The 16,321-nt window shown below is 50.2% G+C and overlaps 2 protein-coding genes across 6 annotated transcripts; one reads left to right on the forward strand and one right to left on the reverse strand.

The window, feature by feature from the left end:
* Window positions 1-79: 79 nt before the first annotated feature.
* Window positions 80-7,774, forward strand: RBM22 (RNA binding motif protein 22). 2 transcript variants are annotated; one of them, XM_005523580.3, is made up of 11 exons: window positions 80-202; window positions 918-971; window positions 1,914-1,943; window positions 3,425-3,557; window positions 3,826-3,926; window positions 4,090-4,262; window positions 4,778-4,978; window positions 5,454-5,618; window positions 6,035-6,123; window positions 6,635-6,766; window positions 7,446-7,774. In XM_005523580.3, the coding sequence occupies exons 1-11, from the start codon at window positions 149-151 to the stop codon at window positions 7,574-7,576; spliced, it is 1,263 nt and encodes a 420-aa protein (XP_005523637.1). In that variant the 5' UTR covers window positions 80-148; the 3' UTR covers window positions 7,577-7,774. The 2 variants fall into 2 exon arrangements, with proteins under 2 accessions (XP_005523637.1, XP_014108479.1); XM_014253004.2 differs by lacking the exon at window positions 80-202 and adding an exon at window positions 266-673 and having other exon boundaries at window positions 7,446-7,773.
* Window positions 7,775-9,169: 1,395 nt separating this feature from the next.
* MYOZ3 (myozenin 3) lies at window positions 9,170-15,763 on the reverse strand. Of its 4 annotated transcripts, none has more exons than XM_088063619.1 (7): window positions 15,596-15,763; window positions 14,592-14,674; window positions 14,144-14,307; window positions 13,832-13,906; window positions 13,585-13,732; window positions 13,152-13,323; window positions 9,170-10,649 (listed from the first exon to the last, which is right to left on the reverse strand). In XM_088063619.1, exons 2-7 carry the CDS (start codon window positions 14,620-14,622, stop codon window positions 10,487-10,489), a joined length of 753 nt encoding a protein of 250 aa, XP_087919745.1. In that variant the 5' UTR covers window positions 14,623-14,674; window positions 15,596-15,763; the 3' UTR covers window positions 9,170-10,486. The 4 variants fall into 4 exon arrangements, with proteins under 4 accessions (XP_087919745.1, XP_014108456.2, XP_087919746.1 ...); XM_014252981.2 differs by having other exon boundaries at window positions 14,592-14,678; XM_088063620.1 differs by having other exon boundaries at window positions 15,587-15,763.
* Window positions 15,764-16,321: the final 558 nt, after the last annotated feature.

A 16,321-nucleotide genomic window follows, 5' to 3' on the forward strand; every position in this document is an offset into this window, starting at 1 on the left:
TGGTCTCGCCCGTTGAGCTGTGCCCGGAGCGCCCCCGGCGGCCGCGGCGCTGTGACGTCACCGTTCCGCAGCCCGCCTTTCCGTCACTGCGCCGGTGGAAGTGGCGTCACTTCCGGCCGCCGCCTGCCGGCAGCGGAGCGGAGCCGCCATGTCCACATCGCTGGGCTCCAACACCTACAACCGGCAGAACTGGGAGGATGCGGTGAGCGGGAGCGGCCGCCAAGGACCGGGACAACCGGGAGAGCCGGGAAGAGCGGGCCTGGGCCGGCGGAGCCCTGCTCCGCCACGGGAGCATGTGGGGCGGCAAGGCCGCGAGGCGAGGGGAGTGCGGGAAGGCGGCCCCAGGGTTGGGCCTGCCCCGGGGACCCGTCACCTGCCCTGGGGACCCGCCAGCTGCGGTTGAGCCGCCCGGGAGGGCTCTGCCGCGGTTTCCCGGCCCTCCTTACGGCGCAGAGGGAACGAGCTGCTCCGCTGCTCCTTCCCCAGCGGCGCGGTTCAGCGGCTGTAGCGGCTGGGAGCTCCTCCCGGCGCTGTGGGGGCTGAGCTGCGCCCCTCGCGTGCCCGTGGCCGCGTCCCTTCGAGCTGAGGCCTCTCCCGAGTGAGCCTGGTGCAGGCAATCGCTGCTGAGGGATAACGGGGGCGGTGTCACCTCCGGCAGTCCAGACGCTGACAGGTTCAGATCTCAAGGATACGCTTTTTATTTGGTTACTCTTTAAGTTTTACTCGAAACTACAATAACCAGCAGATTATCATTCTGTAATAAATTGGGTTTGGGTTGTGGCTTGTGGCTCTCCCGATGCCATTTGCATATTTTAATCTGTTTTATGAGTTAAACTAGATAATTTTTCAGAGTGTGACTTGAATAATGTTGTGATGGCAGAGCTTGTTACAAATTCCCGACTTTTTTCTTAATTCAGGACTTCCCTATCCTCTGCCAGACATGTCTTGGAGAAAATCCCTATATTCGGATGGTATGTTCCTGTTGGACCCCACTGTCCTTCCCTGTCTCTCTGGTGGCCCTAAAACTGTGGGTTTGGGGACTGAAATAGGACTGGGTACAGCAGAAATGCTGAAGTGAACACACACTCCTGAACAGCTGGTTCTGCACAACAGGATCTGGTTCCAGCTGTTGTTGGTGTCACAGTTAGGGGTGTGATTTAAGAACAAATCAATCAAAAAGGAGAGGAAGATGACACAGTCCAGTGTCTGGAGTACAGCAAATAGTAGAAAATGAAGTTTTAGTACTGGAAAACTTCAGTATGGAGAGCTGTGAGCTGCTTAAATTCTAATTAGCACAATTTCTAAAATGTGACAAACATGCATCTCTAAAACTAAGTTAAAGGTGATTTATGAAGGTAGTTTTAAGTTCCTGTTTGTTTTCCTTGGTTTTCTCTGTGCAGGGTGAGTCAGTCCATGTTATGTTGCTTTTCTCTGCCTGGCCTGGTTGCCTGTGACCAACATTGACATTATCTCCTTCACATTTGTGTTCCACAGAGTTTGCTGAGAGAGATTTGGTCGTTCTCATGAAACATAACCCTAATGATAGCATGGAGTCTATTTCAAAACCTGTTTGTTTCCATGGCTTATTTCATGTAACATCATCTTTCCTTAAGAAGAGCTGTTAATGCTCCTTTTCATTCTCACCTTTCATCAGTACAGGAGGTGGGACTTAAAGTACTGTTTTTAGGAAAGTTTCTAAACCAAAAGTGTATTGAGAGTATTCAGGATTTATATTTTTTTTTCTTGTTGACTTTTCAAAGTATAAGCCAAATACACAGGGGTGAGTGAGTCTAAACGGAGTATAATTATGAAAAAACCTACTGTGTTATAACATCAGTGATATGTTTCATGTTTTATATTGAATTTATGATATTTCATGATTTCTTTTTTTTTTTTTTTTTTTGATATTTCAGACCAAAGAAAAATATGGAAAAGAATGCAAGGTATGTTTGTGTATTTTGAAGAAAGATTGTCGAAATAGGTGCAGGTCTAGGAATAATACATTTTAATGATTAAATACCTGTCAGCTTCAGAAGAGTGCTTATGTAGGTTAACTTAAAATGTTTATGTAACTACATAAATTTTTAGGTCAGTCTGCTGTGCTTGTTAGACAAAGTCAGTTGGTCCTAAAATAGTAAAATTACTGAGCAAATCCTGAGTCTGTCTAAACAAATCTTCATGTTTATCAGAATGAGGTTTTGCAAATACTGTTGTACAATATTTGAAGTTATTACAGCAGTTTAAATGATCCATGTTTTCTTGTGTGAGTTTGTTGTTTTTACTGAGAAGTGCAAAATACCTGGAGTTTGGGTTTTACTGTGTATGTTATTCATGGCTATTTGGTGATTTGTGTTGGCTGTCCAAGAAAAAAGGCACAATTATTTCCAAGAGGAAGAAATAATCAATGTTGCCTGGACAGAGGAGAATTAAAGGAGGTCTTAGCCCTTTTGTCAGTTTTCATCTGAGGTACAGAAGAAGGTAAAATTTGGGGTCTGTACAGATTGAGATTTTATTATGTACTCGAGCTGTACATGCAGAGGAAGCAAATGCATCAATCCATGAGATAAGAGGGATCTTCACTCTTCTGCACCAAAGCTTTCATGAGAGGCTTGACCTAGAACAGAGACTAGACAGTTAAAGGATAAAGTAGGTATTTATTGAAAGGCCTTAAGGATACACCTTGGGCAGTACAGGAGCCTGGCCAGGGCCACACCCAAGATGAACCCAAAATGGTCACAAAAATGGATGACTGGTCATGAGTTTCCACACTTTTATAAGTTTTGGTACATCTGCATATCAAGGTTAATTGTCCAGTTACAGCTTTGGATTATGAAGTCCCATCATGCTTGTTTTCTCTCTTCAGTCCACCATTGTTTCTCTTTTTGGGTCTGAAACTTGTAACAGTTTTCCTTAGTCTCAGGCTGGAAAAGGAATTGTTTTGTCTACCTACTCTGTGAAGAGAGCTTACTAACACTTAGTATGAAACTCAGAGCTACACACCTGGGCAGCACAGAATCTGAAAAATACGAAAGCTGAAACTTAAAGCATTACTCATAACCTCTCCTGGGTTGCTGCTGTGCTGGTGCCTGATGTACCCATCATTGTAATTCATCTCTAGAAGCTCCACACTGACATCATCTGGAATCAAAGAGAATTTCTATATCTTTGAGTAGATCTGCACTCTGATTATTGTCATAAATAAAAAGAAAAACTACAAGGGGGGAAAAATCTTGCCCAAAACTTCATCCTGTCAAAGTAAAGCCCCAAATAGAAACAAATATTTCCTGAGCTCTGAGTCAGCTTTAGGACAAAGAAGTTATATTTATGGTTTGAAGAAGCTAGATGAGTTTGGGGTTTGTTTCCATGCAAGAAGCAGTGTGGTAGCTCTGTGCAGAGTGAACCAAGTGCCACCTTTCTGTCCCAGATTTGTGCCAGGCCATTCACAGTGTTCCGCTGGTGCCCTGGGGTGCGGATGCGCTTCAAGAAGACAGAAGTGTGCCAGACCTGCAGCAAGCTGAAGAACGTCTGTCAGACCTGCCTGCTCGACCTGGAATATGGTGTGTACCCAAAATACCTGATCCAAGACAAAGAGCTGCCCTCTGAAATGGAGTTGGTGAAATCACTTTAAATGTGTGCATGTAATTGGCACTGGACAGTCTTTAAGAGGTCTTGGTGGTCATGTCCCTTCAGAGTTGCAAGGGCAGAATGGTTTCTCTGAGTAGCAGATGATTTACCTCTGGTCACTGCAGGTTTCAGAAATCACTATTTCTGCTCTTTCAGCTTGTTCTTCATATGGATTGGTTGGGGGTTTTTGTTTCATTTTAGGTTTGCCTATCCAAGTCCGGGATGCAGGACTCTCTCTTAAGGATGAAATGCCTAAATCTGACGTCAACAAAGAGTACTATACCCAGAACATGGAGCGAGAGGTAAGTGTAGCCAGCCATGATCATGCTTTTTGGGGGGCTGTGTGTGGGGAGGAAAGGGCAGCAATGACCTAGCTTCTCTTAAAGCCACTTCCTTGCTCTGATTCTGTGCATTAGTGTTCAGTGTTGATATGCACATAATTATTTGTGTTCTGCCTGCTTTCAGATAGCCAATTCTGATGGCACTAGACCAGTTGGTGCACTAGGAAAAGCTACATCTACCAGTGACATGCTGCTGAAGCTGGCCCGAACCACTCCATACTACAAACGCAACCGTCCTCACATCTGTTCCTTCTGGGTAAAAGGAGAGTGCAAGAGAGGAGAGGAGTGTCCCTACAGGTACAGACACAGTCAATCTGTTCACCATGGTCAAATGAAGCTTCCCTTGGAGATGCTGCAGTGGGCAGGAGACACTACAGTGGTTTGGGTGAGGGCAGAACTTGCATCCAGTGCCAGAAAATGAATCTCTGTGGTGGCAAGTTGGTTTGTGAGAAGTTGGCTATGCCATTTGCCAAAGCAGTGACTGCAGCTCTCCTCTTGTCTAGTCAATTTTTCCCCTTCGTGGTGTCAGTCCCCTCAAGCAGAGATCTTTGTATTTGAACAAGAGGCTGTTTCAAACCCAGATCTTGTGTTTTGTAGTGCTGTGTTGAGCTGTCAGAAGTGCCATTCATTCAGAACTTGACGCAGTCCTGGCTGCAGTTGAAATTTGCAGGGCTTTGTTCCATCTTGGCGTGTTTATGTGGCTAGAGTTAAGGATATAATTGACATGAGGGCTTGAGAAGGGAAACTGGCAGTCATTTTAATCCAATCAGTCATTCCTGATGTTATGAAACACTTTGTTTGCTGAACCTTAGACATGAGAAACCTACAGATCCAGATGATCCTCTGGCTGACCAGAACATCAAAGATCGTTACTATGGAATTAATGATCCCGTGGCTGACAAACTTCTGAAACGAGCATCAACCATGCCTCGTCTAGATCCTCCTGAAGACAAGACTATTACTACACTGTATGTTGGAGGGCTAGGAGATACCATCACTGAATCAGATCTCAGGTGTGTTGGTGAATTTGTATTGCCCTTGCCTTTTTGTTTGACACTTTGATAACAGCTCTTCAAGTGAGGAACAAAAATAAATCTGGCTTTCAGGTTTTTTTTAATAGGGAACTGGTTGGTGGGAAAGCGCAGAGGAGTGCCAGCTTCTTGGAGAACAAACAGGCACATTTCAAATGCTTTGATTAAAATTTATCTCTTTAAAGATAAGTCATCCCTTTGAGCTGTTTGGGATACTGTGTAACCCTTTTTACAAGGAAGTCCTGTATCCTTTAGCTAGCTACTCCAATAAGCTGCTGCAGAGCTTTCGTTGCTCCATAATTGCACAGAGGGCTAATTATGATTAACTGATAGATGATTAATTTCTAATGATTAAGGGATGGAGAAGAGAAAGTTTCTGAGCATACCTATTTCACCTGCCCTATACCCTGTGACTAGGAGGAGTGGGCTATCATAATAATTTTTTTGTCCCATTCAGAAATCACTTCTACCAGTTTGGGGAGATCCGGACGATAACGGTGGTGCAGAGGCAGCAATGTGCTTTCATCCAGTTTGCCACCAGACAGGCTGCAGAGGTGGCTGCTGAGAAATCCTTCAACAAACTCATTGTCAATGGCCGCAGGCTCAACGTCAAATGGGGAAGGTAAGTGTGGGGGGAGGAAGCCTGGAGGATCTGCAAGGTTCTTCTCTCACTTTACAGTCCTGACCAGCAGCAATGGATTATGCATTATGCTGAAGTAGATACTTGTTTGGTAAATAGTTGGAGTCCTCTTGCATTTTAGTTTTCTTTTTACTGTGGGATCTGGCTTGGAGATGACACGAGTAGCATAAGGGATTTTTTGGCTGAGGATTACGGTTGAGTTTTGGTGCTTTGCTCCTGGTCCATCTCCTGTAAACACTGTTTGCAAACTTGGTACCATCTGTCTGATGTTCTGTGAATTTTTCATCTTTGGCCTGAAGAAATGGATCTGAAATAGATAATGTGAAGGCACTGCAATGTAAATATCTCCTTATCCTGCTTTTCTCATCCTTGTTCTCAAACTTTTGTCTGTTTTTCAGGTCCCAGGCGGCAAGAGGGAAAGAAAAGGACAAGGAAGGCACTACAGAATCGGGGATAAAGCTGGAGCCAGTTCCAGGACTTCCTGGGGGTGAGGGAGTTGTATTCATCTCTGAAACACTTAATGCTGAGTGAGCATGAGTGAGGCTGTTGTTAAACTTCTGGAAGCAGTGACTGTTGAGGATGGTAGAGGCAGTGGTGAGCCCAGAGCAGTTACAGTAGGTTTGCAGCTGATCCAGCTGGATGGGAGATGAGCTTTGTCTAGGAGCAAGTCCTTGATGAAAAGAGAGTTCTTTATGTGATGAGTGAAAAGTTAAAGCTGAATTCAACTTACTTAGGTCAGGGATACTGGCAACCCACACTTTTAATGTTTTCTTAGTCCACTGAGTGTTGTATGGTGGACAAAGCAAAGCTGGTTTCAGATGAAGGAAATTGGTGACTGAGGTTTCAGGGCAGTTCTGCTTCTCAGTCCAATTCATACATGCAACAGTAGAAACAGTTTGCCCTTGTGAAAACATTGGTTGTACTCCAGCTCTGAGGGCAGACACCTCTGCTTGTCTTGCCTGAGAGATTTTCCATAACCATATGTACTTTTTCTACAGCCCTCCCCCCTCCTCCAGCTGCAGAAGAGGAGGCTTCTGCAAATTACTTCAATCTACCTCCAAGTGGCCCTTCAGCCGTGGTGAACATTGCCCTGCCACCTCCTCCTGGCATCGCTCCACCGCCGCCTCCAGGTACCTGTGTTTCCCCCTCAAGTGGGGGTGTGAAGTTCAGTGGTAGACAGTCTCTTCCTCCTTGCCAGGCACTGCTGCAGCACTGATGCATGCCCTGAGCTGATTTTCCTCATCCCTGATCACACAGTGTAAACGGATGATCTAAACTCAGCTGTCAGCACAGTTTGATTAAACTGAGCTGCCTGTTGTGGTTGGTATTTGCTTGCAAATTCCCAGGCATTTTGGAGATCCCTGTTACTGGTACTGAGACCTACTCAGTGCTTTTGCTGGCTGTGTAAATGCCACATTAACCCGAACTTCAAAGGGTAATTTTGCAGCTGGTTGAATGCCAGCATGTCCTTGGCTCTCTAAATATCTATCCAGAGATGGATTTTGTTTTTTTAATGGAATTTTGGACTCTTGTAGATGTATTTGCTCTGTGGTTGAATAGAAAACATTTAGATGGGTGTTACAACACCTGTCTGGTCCCCCCACCAGCTTTTATTTGTAAGGATGTGTTGGGTAGGAATTGGCCCTAGTTGTACTGAAAAGAGGGGCAGGAGTTCGGGGAGATGGGAGATGTGCACATCTGTGAGGCACAGCTGTCAGCCAGCTGTGGTGTCAATACTTTGAAGCAGCAGTACACACACATCAGGTTTTCTGTTGCTTTGCTTAAAGCTGCCAATTTTTGTTTCTGCAGGTTTTGGACCACACATGTTCCACACCATGGGGCCCCCACCTCCCTTCATGAGAGCCCCAGGCCCCATCCACTACCCGTCCCAGGATCCCCAGAGGATGGGTGCCCACGCAGGAAAGCACAGCACCCCCTAGCACGTCCTGCCACCCTCATCCTCGAAGTAAATGTTATTTTCTAGTTACCATGGTAGCACCATATGTTGAGCTGTGGGTGAGCTAGAGACGCCTTATTTCCCTGCTTGCAGCCACAGGGCAAGCTGAGCTCCGTGTCTCCACTTATAATCGGGTTCTTGATACGTCCCAGGTCTTTCTATTAGTGTGGGGGGTGGGTGGGGGACAGAGAAGGGCTGGCAGGGGTCTGTGGGTCTGGGGTACCAGAATTAAAGTGCTATCTGTGTATCCCATTGGCACACTTTTGAAATAAACTTCTGGAAAAACAAAACCAAACCCTTTTCAAGCTCTTTTGATATCCTTAGTTGGAACGCTATGGACTGTTAAAATGTAACCATAGAGTCTTCTCTGTCAGGTAGCTAATGAGGGATTGTCCTAATGAGGTATTAAACAGGACTAAATAAGAGTTGAAAAACGAGTTCATCAGACCTGCCAAACCCATGGCTTGGCCTTACCACCGCACAGAATTTTCCTCCCTCCTTTTTCCTGACTTCTTGATTAAAAAAAGACACATCTGTAAGTGCATCACTTCTAATCCTGCACATCCTGAGCAGGACAAGTTCTGTGTGAAGCGAGCAGCCGCCAGGCAGTGTGGGCATGACATGGAGGGACAGTTCAGCGGTTGTTGATTTAGCCAGGGGACAGCCCCCTTGGCCCCAGAGCCCAGACTTGTGCTGCCTGCAGCAGCAGGGCAGGATGCAATTGCAACTGCTCTTGGGGAGATTTGAGGCTCTCAAGGCCTGTGAAACAGCATCCCCTCAAGCTGACATGGGTCCCACTTTATCTTGCTTTGATAAGACGTGAAACTTTGCTTTCTGTGCTCCAAGTGTAGTGGTTGCCTCGGAGCAACAGCATCCTGCCTGGAGCCTGCAGCTGAGCAAGGTCTGTAGCTGAAGGATTTTAGGTTTATCTCCATATTAGCTGCTTTCATGCAGTGGATTTGTGGATGTCTTCATAACAGCATGGGGCCTGTTCTGAAGCTTCATTTGCTTGGTTTTTTTAAAGTACATAAGAATATTTGAATTTTTCAACACCATCCTTTGACCCAGCTTCCTGGAGTGCAGCATCTGAGGACTTGGTCTGGTTTTTATGTGACTGCTGCCACTGCCAACACCCTACATGGGCAAGGACAGGCATGTCGACTTTTAGTTTCATGTGCTGTCCTGTACAGTGCCACTGGGTCCCATCCTGGTGCCAGCCCTGCCAAGCTGTCAGAGGAGGTGTAGCACTTGTGGCACCACAAGGCTGGCTTTCTCTGGAGAAAGAGCTGGGCTTTGGTGTGGGTAATTAGTTCAGCTTTTGTCAGGGGAGAGCTGTCCCAGGGTGGTGGACAGCAGAGGCTGCTGCTGGACAGGAGAGGGCTGTGGCATTTGCCCCTGCTCTGGCCCAGAGTGTCCAAAGCCAGGACCTGTGAGTGCTGTGACAGATCTGAAATGCAGGAGGCTTCACATCATCCCAATTTATCTATTATTTCCAGCCAGTTACCCAGGGTGCCTAGGTTCTGCAGATGATGGACAAAGAGCAGGGAAACGAAATTGGAACAGGGCAGCAGTTAAGCATCAGATTTATTGTTTCTAAGGAACAAACCATTTTTCTTTCCATTTACTTGCCCCCTCCTGCTTCTGTGGGAAGCAGAGTAATGAGATCTTCCCACCTGAATAGTATGTTGTGGCAGCAGAGTCCCTGCGTGGGGTTTGCTCTGCACAGCGATACAAACCTCACATATGAGGCAGCTGCTAACTGCATTTTTACCACATTTACTTGCCCCATTTAACCACAGTGGTGGAAAAAGGAACTTTTATCCTGGTGCTTTTGGGATTATAAGAAAGGGTAACATTAAGAACCTGACAAAAGCAATTGAAGGAGGCCTGTGCTGAGTCAGATTTTGTGAGTGGGCTTCCCCAGATGTTCTGGTGACTGTAGGCTGTTGTTAGCTGCATGTCCCACTGTGTGTCACTGCTGAAAACGTTGGTGTGGTTGGATCCTCACTGCTGATTTTCATGTTCCCAGGGAAGCCCATGCTTGCTCTGGAGGCACAGCTGTGCTGCTTTTCCTTCCCACTGAACTTACCAGAATGTGCTGGCAGCATCCTCACATGGTGTGGTTCTGCAGGGCACTGGGTCCAGGCAGGGCCTGATCCTTGACCAACTGCATGAAGCAAGTCTGGTCTAAGTCACTCCAAGAGCCTAGATTACATTTCAAGCGAGACACACAAAGAGCGGTAGGAAGGGGAAGATAGCTGCCAAGTGCTAGCCTGTAGCTCGCGGAAAATGGTACAAGTTTCCAACTCCCAGTGTTCCTCTCCCCTCTATTGTGGCTGTGCTGTGTTGGTAAACAGGTAGATTCCCATTCCTTTGTTTGTTTTTGTTGTCCAGCCAAGCTCAAGGTAGCTGCTTTAAACATGCCAATGCCTCAAGTAACTTGTTTTGCTAGTGCTCTTCCATTATCACCTCCTCTCTGTGTCCTGCCTGGAATGACAGGTGCAGGGTTGTCCTGAAGATGGAATTTCTCTGCAAAAGCACCAGCTGTCCGAGCAGGTCTCGTGTGTCAGTGAGGATGCAGTGAGGCAGCTTGGTGTGTTGCAGCTGGCAGTGCTGCTGTTTTCCATGAGGCAGGGAAGAGGACAGGCTGTACGGGATGTTTTGTACGGGAGCTTGCGGGGATCTGCTGGATTAACAGCAAGGACTTGGCTGGTTGGCTTGGTACTGACTGCAGGGGGAATTCAGAATGGTCCCACACTCGAGCTCAGTCAAACTCCATTCAAAGATGACAACCCAAGCCCACCAGCTGAGCTTTCCTGCCCCCCCTCCCCTGCGAGTGTGTCCGAGTCCAGTGAGGGAACCATCCGTGGCCGTGGGGAAGGGAGCGCACGTCCTACAGCTCTTCACTCTCTGGCAGGATCCGCACCCAGCCTTGGGCCACCCTGTTGAAGTTGGGCCTGTGGGAAATCAGCTCCAGCACACTCAGGTTATCCAGCTCTATGGTGGGCAAAGAGAACGGCTCACCAACCAACGCCCTGTCAAACGGGGCTGGAGTCCTGCAGCACAAGGAGAAGCACACTTAGTCACAAGGAGAGGCTGGGCACATTGTGAAGGTATTAGAAAAAATAAGCCTGGATTTACTGAGTCCAGCACAATGTAGCAATGCCTGTTAGAAATTACAACCCTCCTCTTCCCCCCTCAGGACACTGCTAGAGCCCTGCCAGCCCAGCAAGGTGGTTCTCTGGTACACCTCAACTCAAACTTTGGCAAGCCTGGAGAATGGGGTTTGGTGCCTGGGTGTTGGTGGAAGTGTTCTGCACATGGAAGGGCTTAGATTCAGAGACCAGTAACAGTGACAATCCCCTGGTCTTGAGCTCCTGTGTCCTGCAGAGGGCTGAGGCTGACAGCGCTGCTCCGGATCACTCTGGCACGTACAGCTCTATTGGCCCTGGCTCCATCCTGTCTTTTGGGACGGCTCCTCGTGAACAATGACTAACAGGAGGAGCAGTGTGGGGGCAAGAGCTGTCATCTCTTTCTGGAGAAATGTGGAAAGGGACACTGGGGTAGAGTGTGCCAGCCCCCAAAAAGCCAAGAATGTTGGTTTTGGAGCAGCACATGGGGGCTGAGCTATCAGTGAGGCAAAAGTGGGAATGTTTGCTTTGGGAAGCACTGTTAGAACATGAATAACGTGGCACTGTTTTGCAGCAGAAGAGAAATAAGAGGGGGAAAGGCAAATGAGAGGTTTGTTCTAGGAACTTTTTTTGGGGGAAAGAGAGTCTTTGTCAAAGCTTGGTTTTCACTCTCTTAAGGCAGCACACCTTAGCAAGGTGGCCCAGGTTTTTGCATCACAATCTGAGTGTTTAAAATTGGGGATAAATCAGCCTGCTTTAACGCAGTTGCCATGGAGATGGTGGACTTGCCCTTGCCCTGTGACCATGGGAGCTGTGCTGGGATTCAGCTAGCTAGCCTTAGGCAAGACCACTGGCTTTTCGATAGCCAGTTTGTTCCCAAACGTTTGTTTTTCTGTGGTTTGGTATTTGAACTGAGAAGTGATTCAAAAGCCAGCAGCTTGGAAGATCATGACAAGCCCAGTTAAAAGCAGATTGGCTTTCTGAATCTTCCTGCTTCACTGAAGAATTAGAGGAGGTGGCAAGAGGCTTGGAGTTAAATTAACATCCATCTGTATTAAATTACAGTTGAAGACTTTAAATAGAAAGGCAGCGTGTGAGAGGGGAGAAATGGTACAGGGTAGAGTATTATTCAGAAACATGTCCTTGCTTCAGTCCCTGTCCATAAATAAATCCTGAGGCAGGAACATGGTTAAATGTTGAAAGAAAAGAGCCAAGTGTCTGCAGCAGCTTCTTGTTCTCCCCCTGCAGCACCTCCTTGGCTCTAACTCAAGGAGAGCCGCATGGCAAAGCCCCAGGGCTGAGGGGGAGGAGAGCAGCAAAGGGACTGTGGTGGCCAGGCTCATCTCTGCCCTTTAGGATGGCTTTTCCCACAAGGAGGGGTTGTGGCCCCCCACAGCCCCTTCTGCCAAGTGCTGGCACAGCAGTTGTGTCCCCCACACCACAAACCCAGCCCTGGGGTGGGCGCAGGGAGCTGCTGTTGGCACAGTCTGATGGGGAGCAGTGCTGTGTCCCGGGGGGAAACTCCAGTGGGAACTTGCCTACTGGAAGGTGACTTTGGCCAGGCCACCAAAGCCAATATAATTCCATCCTCATGACAGAGGATTTCAGGAAGGAGGACAGACAGGACTCCTTTTGCTGATACCCTGGGATGAAGTTCAGCTTAAAAGTTCAGTTCTCATTATTCTGCCGTGTGCTGTTGGTGATTTGCTACCACCAGATCTCCATCTCCTGGATCCCCACCAAGCACCTTTCCATAAAGGAGATCTGTCTTGGCAGTCTTTGCTGCAGGGTCCCACCTTTGACCCCAGTGTAATTTGGAGGTCTGAGGAGGCACCAGCTGTGCTCCATCAGAAGCACCCACAGGGCACGGAGTTTGCCAGGCTGAGCCACCAGAAACCCCCTGGCACGGAGGCTTTGGGCTCAAGCAGGTGTTTGGATGGAATCTGGTGACCTCTTAGTACTCTGTGGGAAGATTAACCTTATACCCCCACTGCTTCCAGCAGCTGCTTGAATACCTTATTGAAATTAGGAAAGAGACTTGGCACTCTGTCATTCCTCCACCCAGCCCAGAGCTGAGCCCAGCTGGGAACAGGAGCGATTCCTTCTCCAGGACCATCTGTGTAAGAACTGGTCCTCCCAAATTTCATCCCTGAGGTTACCCAGTGAGATCAAGCTGCTTAAGGCTGTACAAGCCCAGTAGTGGAGCTGAGAGGAGATCTGGGGGAGAGCTGCTGGAGGCAAGAGCCTTTGCAGGGAACCACAGAGGCGCTCCTGAGTAGGAAAAGAGCATTCTGAGCCCACGCTGTGCCCCTGTGGGGTATAAAGTGGGCATGAATGGTGGAATTTCCCTGGCAGGATGGTGGGTGCTCCTGGAGGCTGAAGGGTTTGGCCAAGGGCTGGTGTGGCTGGCGGTGTCTGCCCTGTTACCTGTTGAAGCTCCTGAAGTCCCACGCAGGGGGTCTCATGGGCGGCGGGTTCTTGCCGTACGTGGCACTGTCACTGTCACCAAAGAGCTCCTGCCATGGGGACCGGTAGCCCTTGGGGATGGCAGTGACATTGAACTTCTCATGAGGGATTTCTTTAAGGGGGCTCGAGTACCCTGCACAAGGGAGAGACAGTGTGGGCTGCTGGGGCCACAGCCAGGCTGAGGCAGGGGGCTGGGAACAGCTCAGCCTCTGTGTGGCCATGGAAGACATGTTACTGGGAATGTGTATTATAACAAATAGATATAGATACATATTTGTACATATAAAATCTCTGGGGGAGGGTTGGGCAGACCCCTCAGCAGCTCACTGCCTCCAGCCCCGTGTTGCTGAGATCACAGCAGTGCTGGGTTCAGGTGCAGGAAGCATTCACTTACCTGGGGCCAGGGCACTGGGGTTCAGGACTTTGCTCATGTGCAAAACCTTCTCTGACTTCTTGGGTACTTCTGGAGGGCCACCTTGGGGGGATGCTGCTACGTGGAGCTCGGAGTGGTAATTCTCCTGGCCCTCAGCATTCTCCACTGCCTGTGGAGGGGAGAGTTAGCAGGAACAGGGGGAGCTCCCCCTGCCCATTTGGGACTTGGGGTGGTTGAAAGCACCTCAGAGCTTCCTCCATTTACTCACCATCTGTTCATTCACTGTTCCTTCTGGATCACCTTTCCCAGTGTGGTGTGAGCCACCTGCCCCTTGCCCTGGGAGCTGCAGGAGACAATGGGTGGGTGCAGAGGGGGATCAGCACCATCTCCCTCCTCTTTGGTGGATATTGAACCCCAGGTTTGCCCATCTCCATGCCCAGCCCACCAAGACATCTCTCCCTTCACCTCTGCATAGCAGTCAGCCAACCATGGCTGCCCTGCAGAGAAACCACTGACCCCGGCAGGAATTCCTTCTCTGGCAAGGCTGCAAGAGCCAGGGAAGGGCTGTCCTCAGACCCACCTGCCTGGAGCCGCGGGGATGCTCAAAGACAAAGCGCTGCACTCGCTTCTGGCGCTGCTGGAAGAGCCGGGAGCCGCGGTTGTTCTGCAGGGAGAGCTCCTCGATCATCAGGTCCTGTGCTGTGCTCATCTTCTTCCCCAGGTCCAGCTGGGGCTCTGAGGAGGCTGGGAGAGCACAGCCACAGCTGAGGATGCTGCAGTGTTGGGGACCCCAACCAGCACAGACCATTATCCCCTCATTGGGATCTCTGTTTTGTGGCTGGGCCATTTGCACACGCCAGGGGCTGGAGTTTCCTCAATGTGAGGAATTGTCAGGGAGCTCCAGAGGTTCAAGAAGCCTCTCCCACCCTTGTGCATGGACTGTTCCAGCAAAAGTAGGGCAAGTGGTCTTAACCAGAGCTGGGTCTGCCCCCAGGCAGCAGTCTGGTGACACACCTGCACCCCCTTACCATCTCCAGGGCCCGGTCTCATGATGGCCATCACTTCCTGCTATGCTCTTGGGGCTTCTCTGTGGGAGGGGGATGGATCCTGGCTGGCTGGAAGAGAGAGGCACTCCAGGAGTGACACCAAACATGGGAACATGTCAGCCCCAGGCATGCCCCAGAGAGATGCTAGGATTCAGCTGAGCATCTCTCCTGGTCAGCATCACCCCCCAAGCATCAGCCCTGTTCAGCATCATCCCTAAGCATCTCCTTGCACCGCTCTCTGTCCCCTTCAACAGACATAGGGAATGCTCAAATCACGCTGCCCCTCAGCCCCTGCCTGTCATTCTTCCTCTCTGCCTTTCTTTAGGGCAAAACCTGTCCTTGCCTCTGTCTTTGCCCAGAGTGAGCCTTGTGCCCCAAGCGCCCTCGGAGCAGCAGCTGCTGGACAAGGGGGGGCCCTGGCTCCCGCCCCCCAGCACCTCCGCCTTAGCAGAGCTATTTTCAGCTGCTGGCTCCAAGGGTTGCAGGAGCTGCAGCCCTGAACCTGCCGGGACCTGGTGAGCCCAGCCAGCGGCAAGAAGGGTCATGGGACCACTCAGCTGGGTTGCTCCATTGTGGAGAGGCAGCTGGAAACCAGCCCCAGGCAGAGCCCCCTGAGCTGCCCACCTACAGCAGAGCCCTCCTGTGCTGCCGGGACACTCGGCTCCACAAGGGCTGTTTGACCCTCTTAGGTGCATCTGGCATCCGTCAGCTCTGGCTGATGCTGGGCAGCTTCCCCTAAGGGCCCTGCAGTGCTGGGGCTCCCATGGGGCTGGGGTGCCTGGTGCACAGCTCCCTGCCAGCTCTGAGTTCAGCATTAACCATCCACACAACAAGCTGGGGACCTGCACCCCATCCTTCCCTCTGCCCACTCCAGGGACACTGTACCCTGACCCCCACAGTGGTGGTGTCCCCTTTTCCAAGGACATCCCCAAGCCCTGTCCACCCACCCACCTGCTGACCCCCACGTGGGACCTCACCTTCCCTACCTGGCCAGGGGATACCCCAGATGCTGGGAACTGAAGATGCTTCTCCTGCTGCACTGGGGATGAGGATGAAGCCAAGCTGCAGCCACCAGCACTCGGTGGCCTCTGCTGGCCCTTCACGGCACCCTTGGGCTCCTGCTGCTCGCCCCAACCCGCCCTGGGCTCCAGCCCAGATGCCAAGGTCCAGCCACGGGACAGAAGTTATTTCTGGCTGAGAAAGGGGGCGGAGCAGGGCTGTGACCCTTGGGGACCGGGATGCCGTCACCCCAGCACGGAGCAGGTCTGACTCACAGGGATGAGGATGCCATAATCCTGGCAGGGAGCAGGGCTCTGACCCTTGGGGACCAGGACACCATCAACCCAGCACAGAGCAGGGCTGACCCACACAGATGCAGGAGCTGTCACTTGGCATGGAGCAGGGCTGAGCCCTGGGGACATGTAGCAGCAGCAGGAGGTGGCCATGTGCCATGTGTGCCCAGGCCACCTCGGGGACAGATCAGAGCCGGCCTGGGTGGAATAACGGCGGTTTATTTCTGAACGGGGTATACAGCGGTGAGGTGAAGGCAGGCTGTGGTGGCTGCCGGAGCGAGGGTGGGAGATGTGTCCTGGGAATGGGGGGCTGTGTTCCAGGAGGGGCAGCCTGCAGTGTGGAGGTGCTCCAGGGAACAGGGGTGGGCTGGCTTCAACAGCGTGTCCTGGGGAAAGGGAAGGGGTGACGGGCTCCGTGAA

Source organism: Pseudopodoces humilis, chromosome 17, assembly GCF_049639895.1.
Source record: "Pseudopodoces humilis isolate 2021_Gansu_Grassland_sample_001 chromosome 17, ASM4963989v1, whole genome shotgun sequence".
NCBI classification, from domain to species: Eukaryota; Metazoa; Chordata; class Aves; order Passeriformes; family Paridae; genus Pseudopodoces; species Pseudopodoces humilis.

What these genes read in the sequence shown, in the direction of transcription:
- RBM22 (XM_005523580.3), top strand. Translation starts at nt 149, where the DNA reads ATGTCCACATCGCTGGGCTCCAACACCTACAACCGGCAGAACTGGGAG. An exon ending in CCTGCTCGACCTGGAATATG is followed by an intron (nt 3,558 to 3,825) that starts GTGTGTACCCAA and finishes GTTTCATTTTAG; the next exon opens with GTTTGCCTATCCAAGTCCGG. An exon ending in CTCAACGTCAAATGGGGAAG is followed by an intron (nt 5,619 to 6,034) that starts GTAAGTGTGGGG and finishes TCTGTTTTTCAG; the next exon opens with GTCCCAGGCGGCAAGAGGGA.
- MYOZ3 (XM_088063619.1), bottom strand. Translation starts at nt 14,622, where the DNA reads ATGGCCATCATGAGACCGGGCCCTGGAGATG. An exon ending in GAACAGTGAATGAACAGATG is followed by an intron (nt 13,733 to 13,831) that starts GTGAGTAAATGG and finishes TCCCCTCCACAG; the next exon opens with GCAGTGGAGAATGCTGAGGG. An exon ending in GACTTCAGGAGCTTCAACAG is followed by an intron (nt 10,650 to 13,151) that starts GTAACAGGGCAG and finishes CTTGTGCTGCAG; the next exon opens with GACTCCAGCCCCGTTTGACA.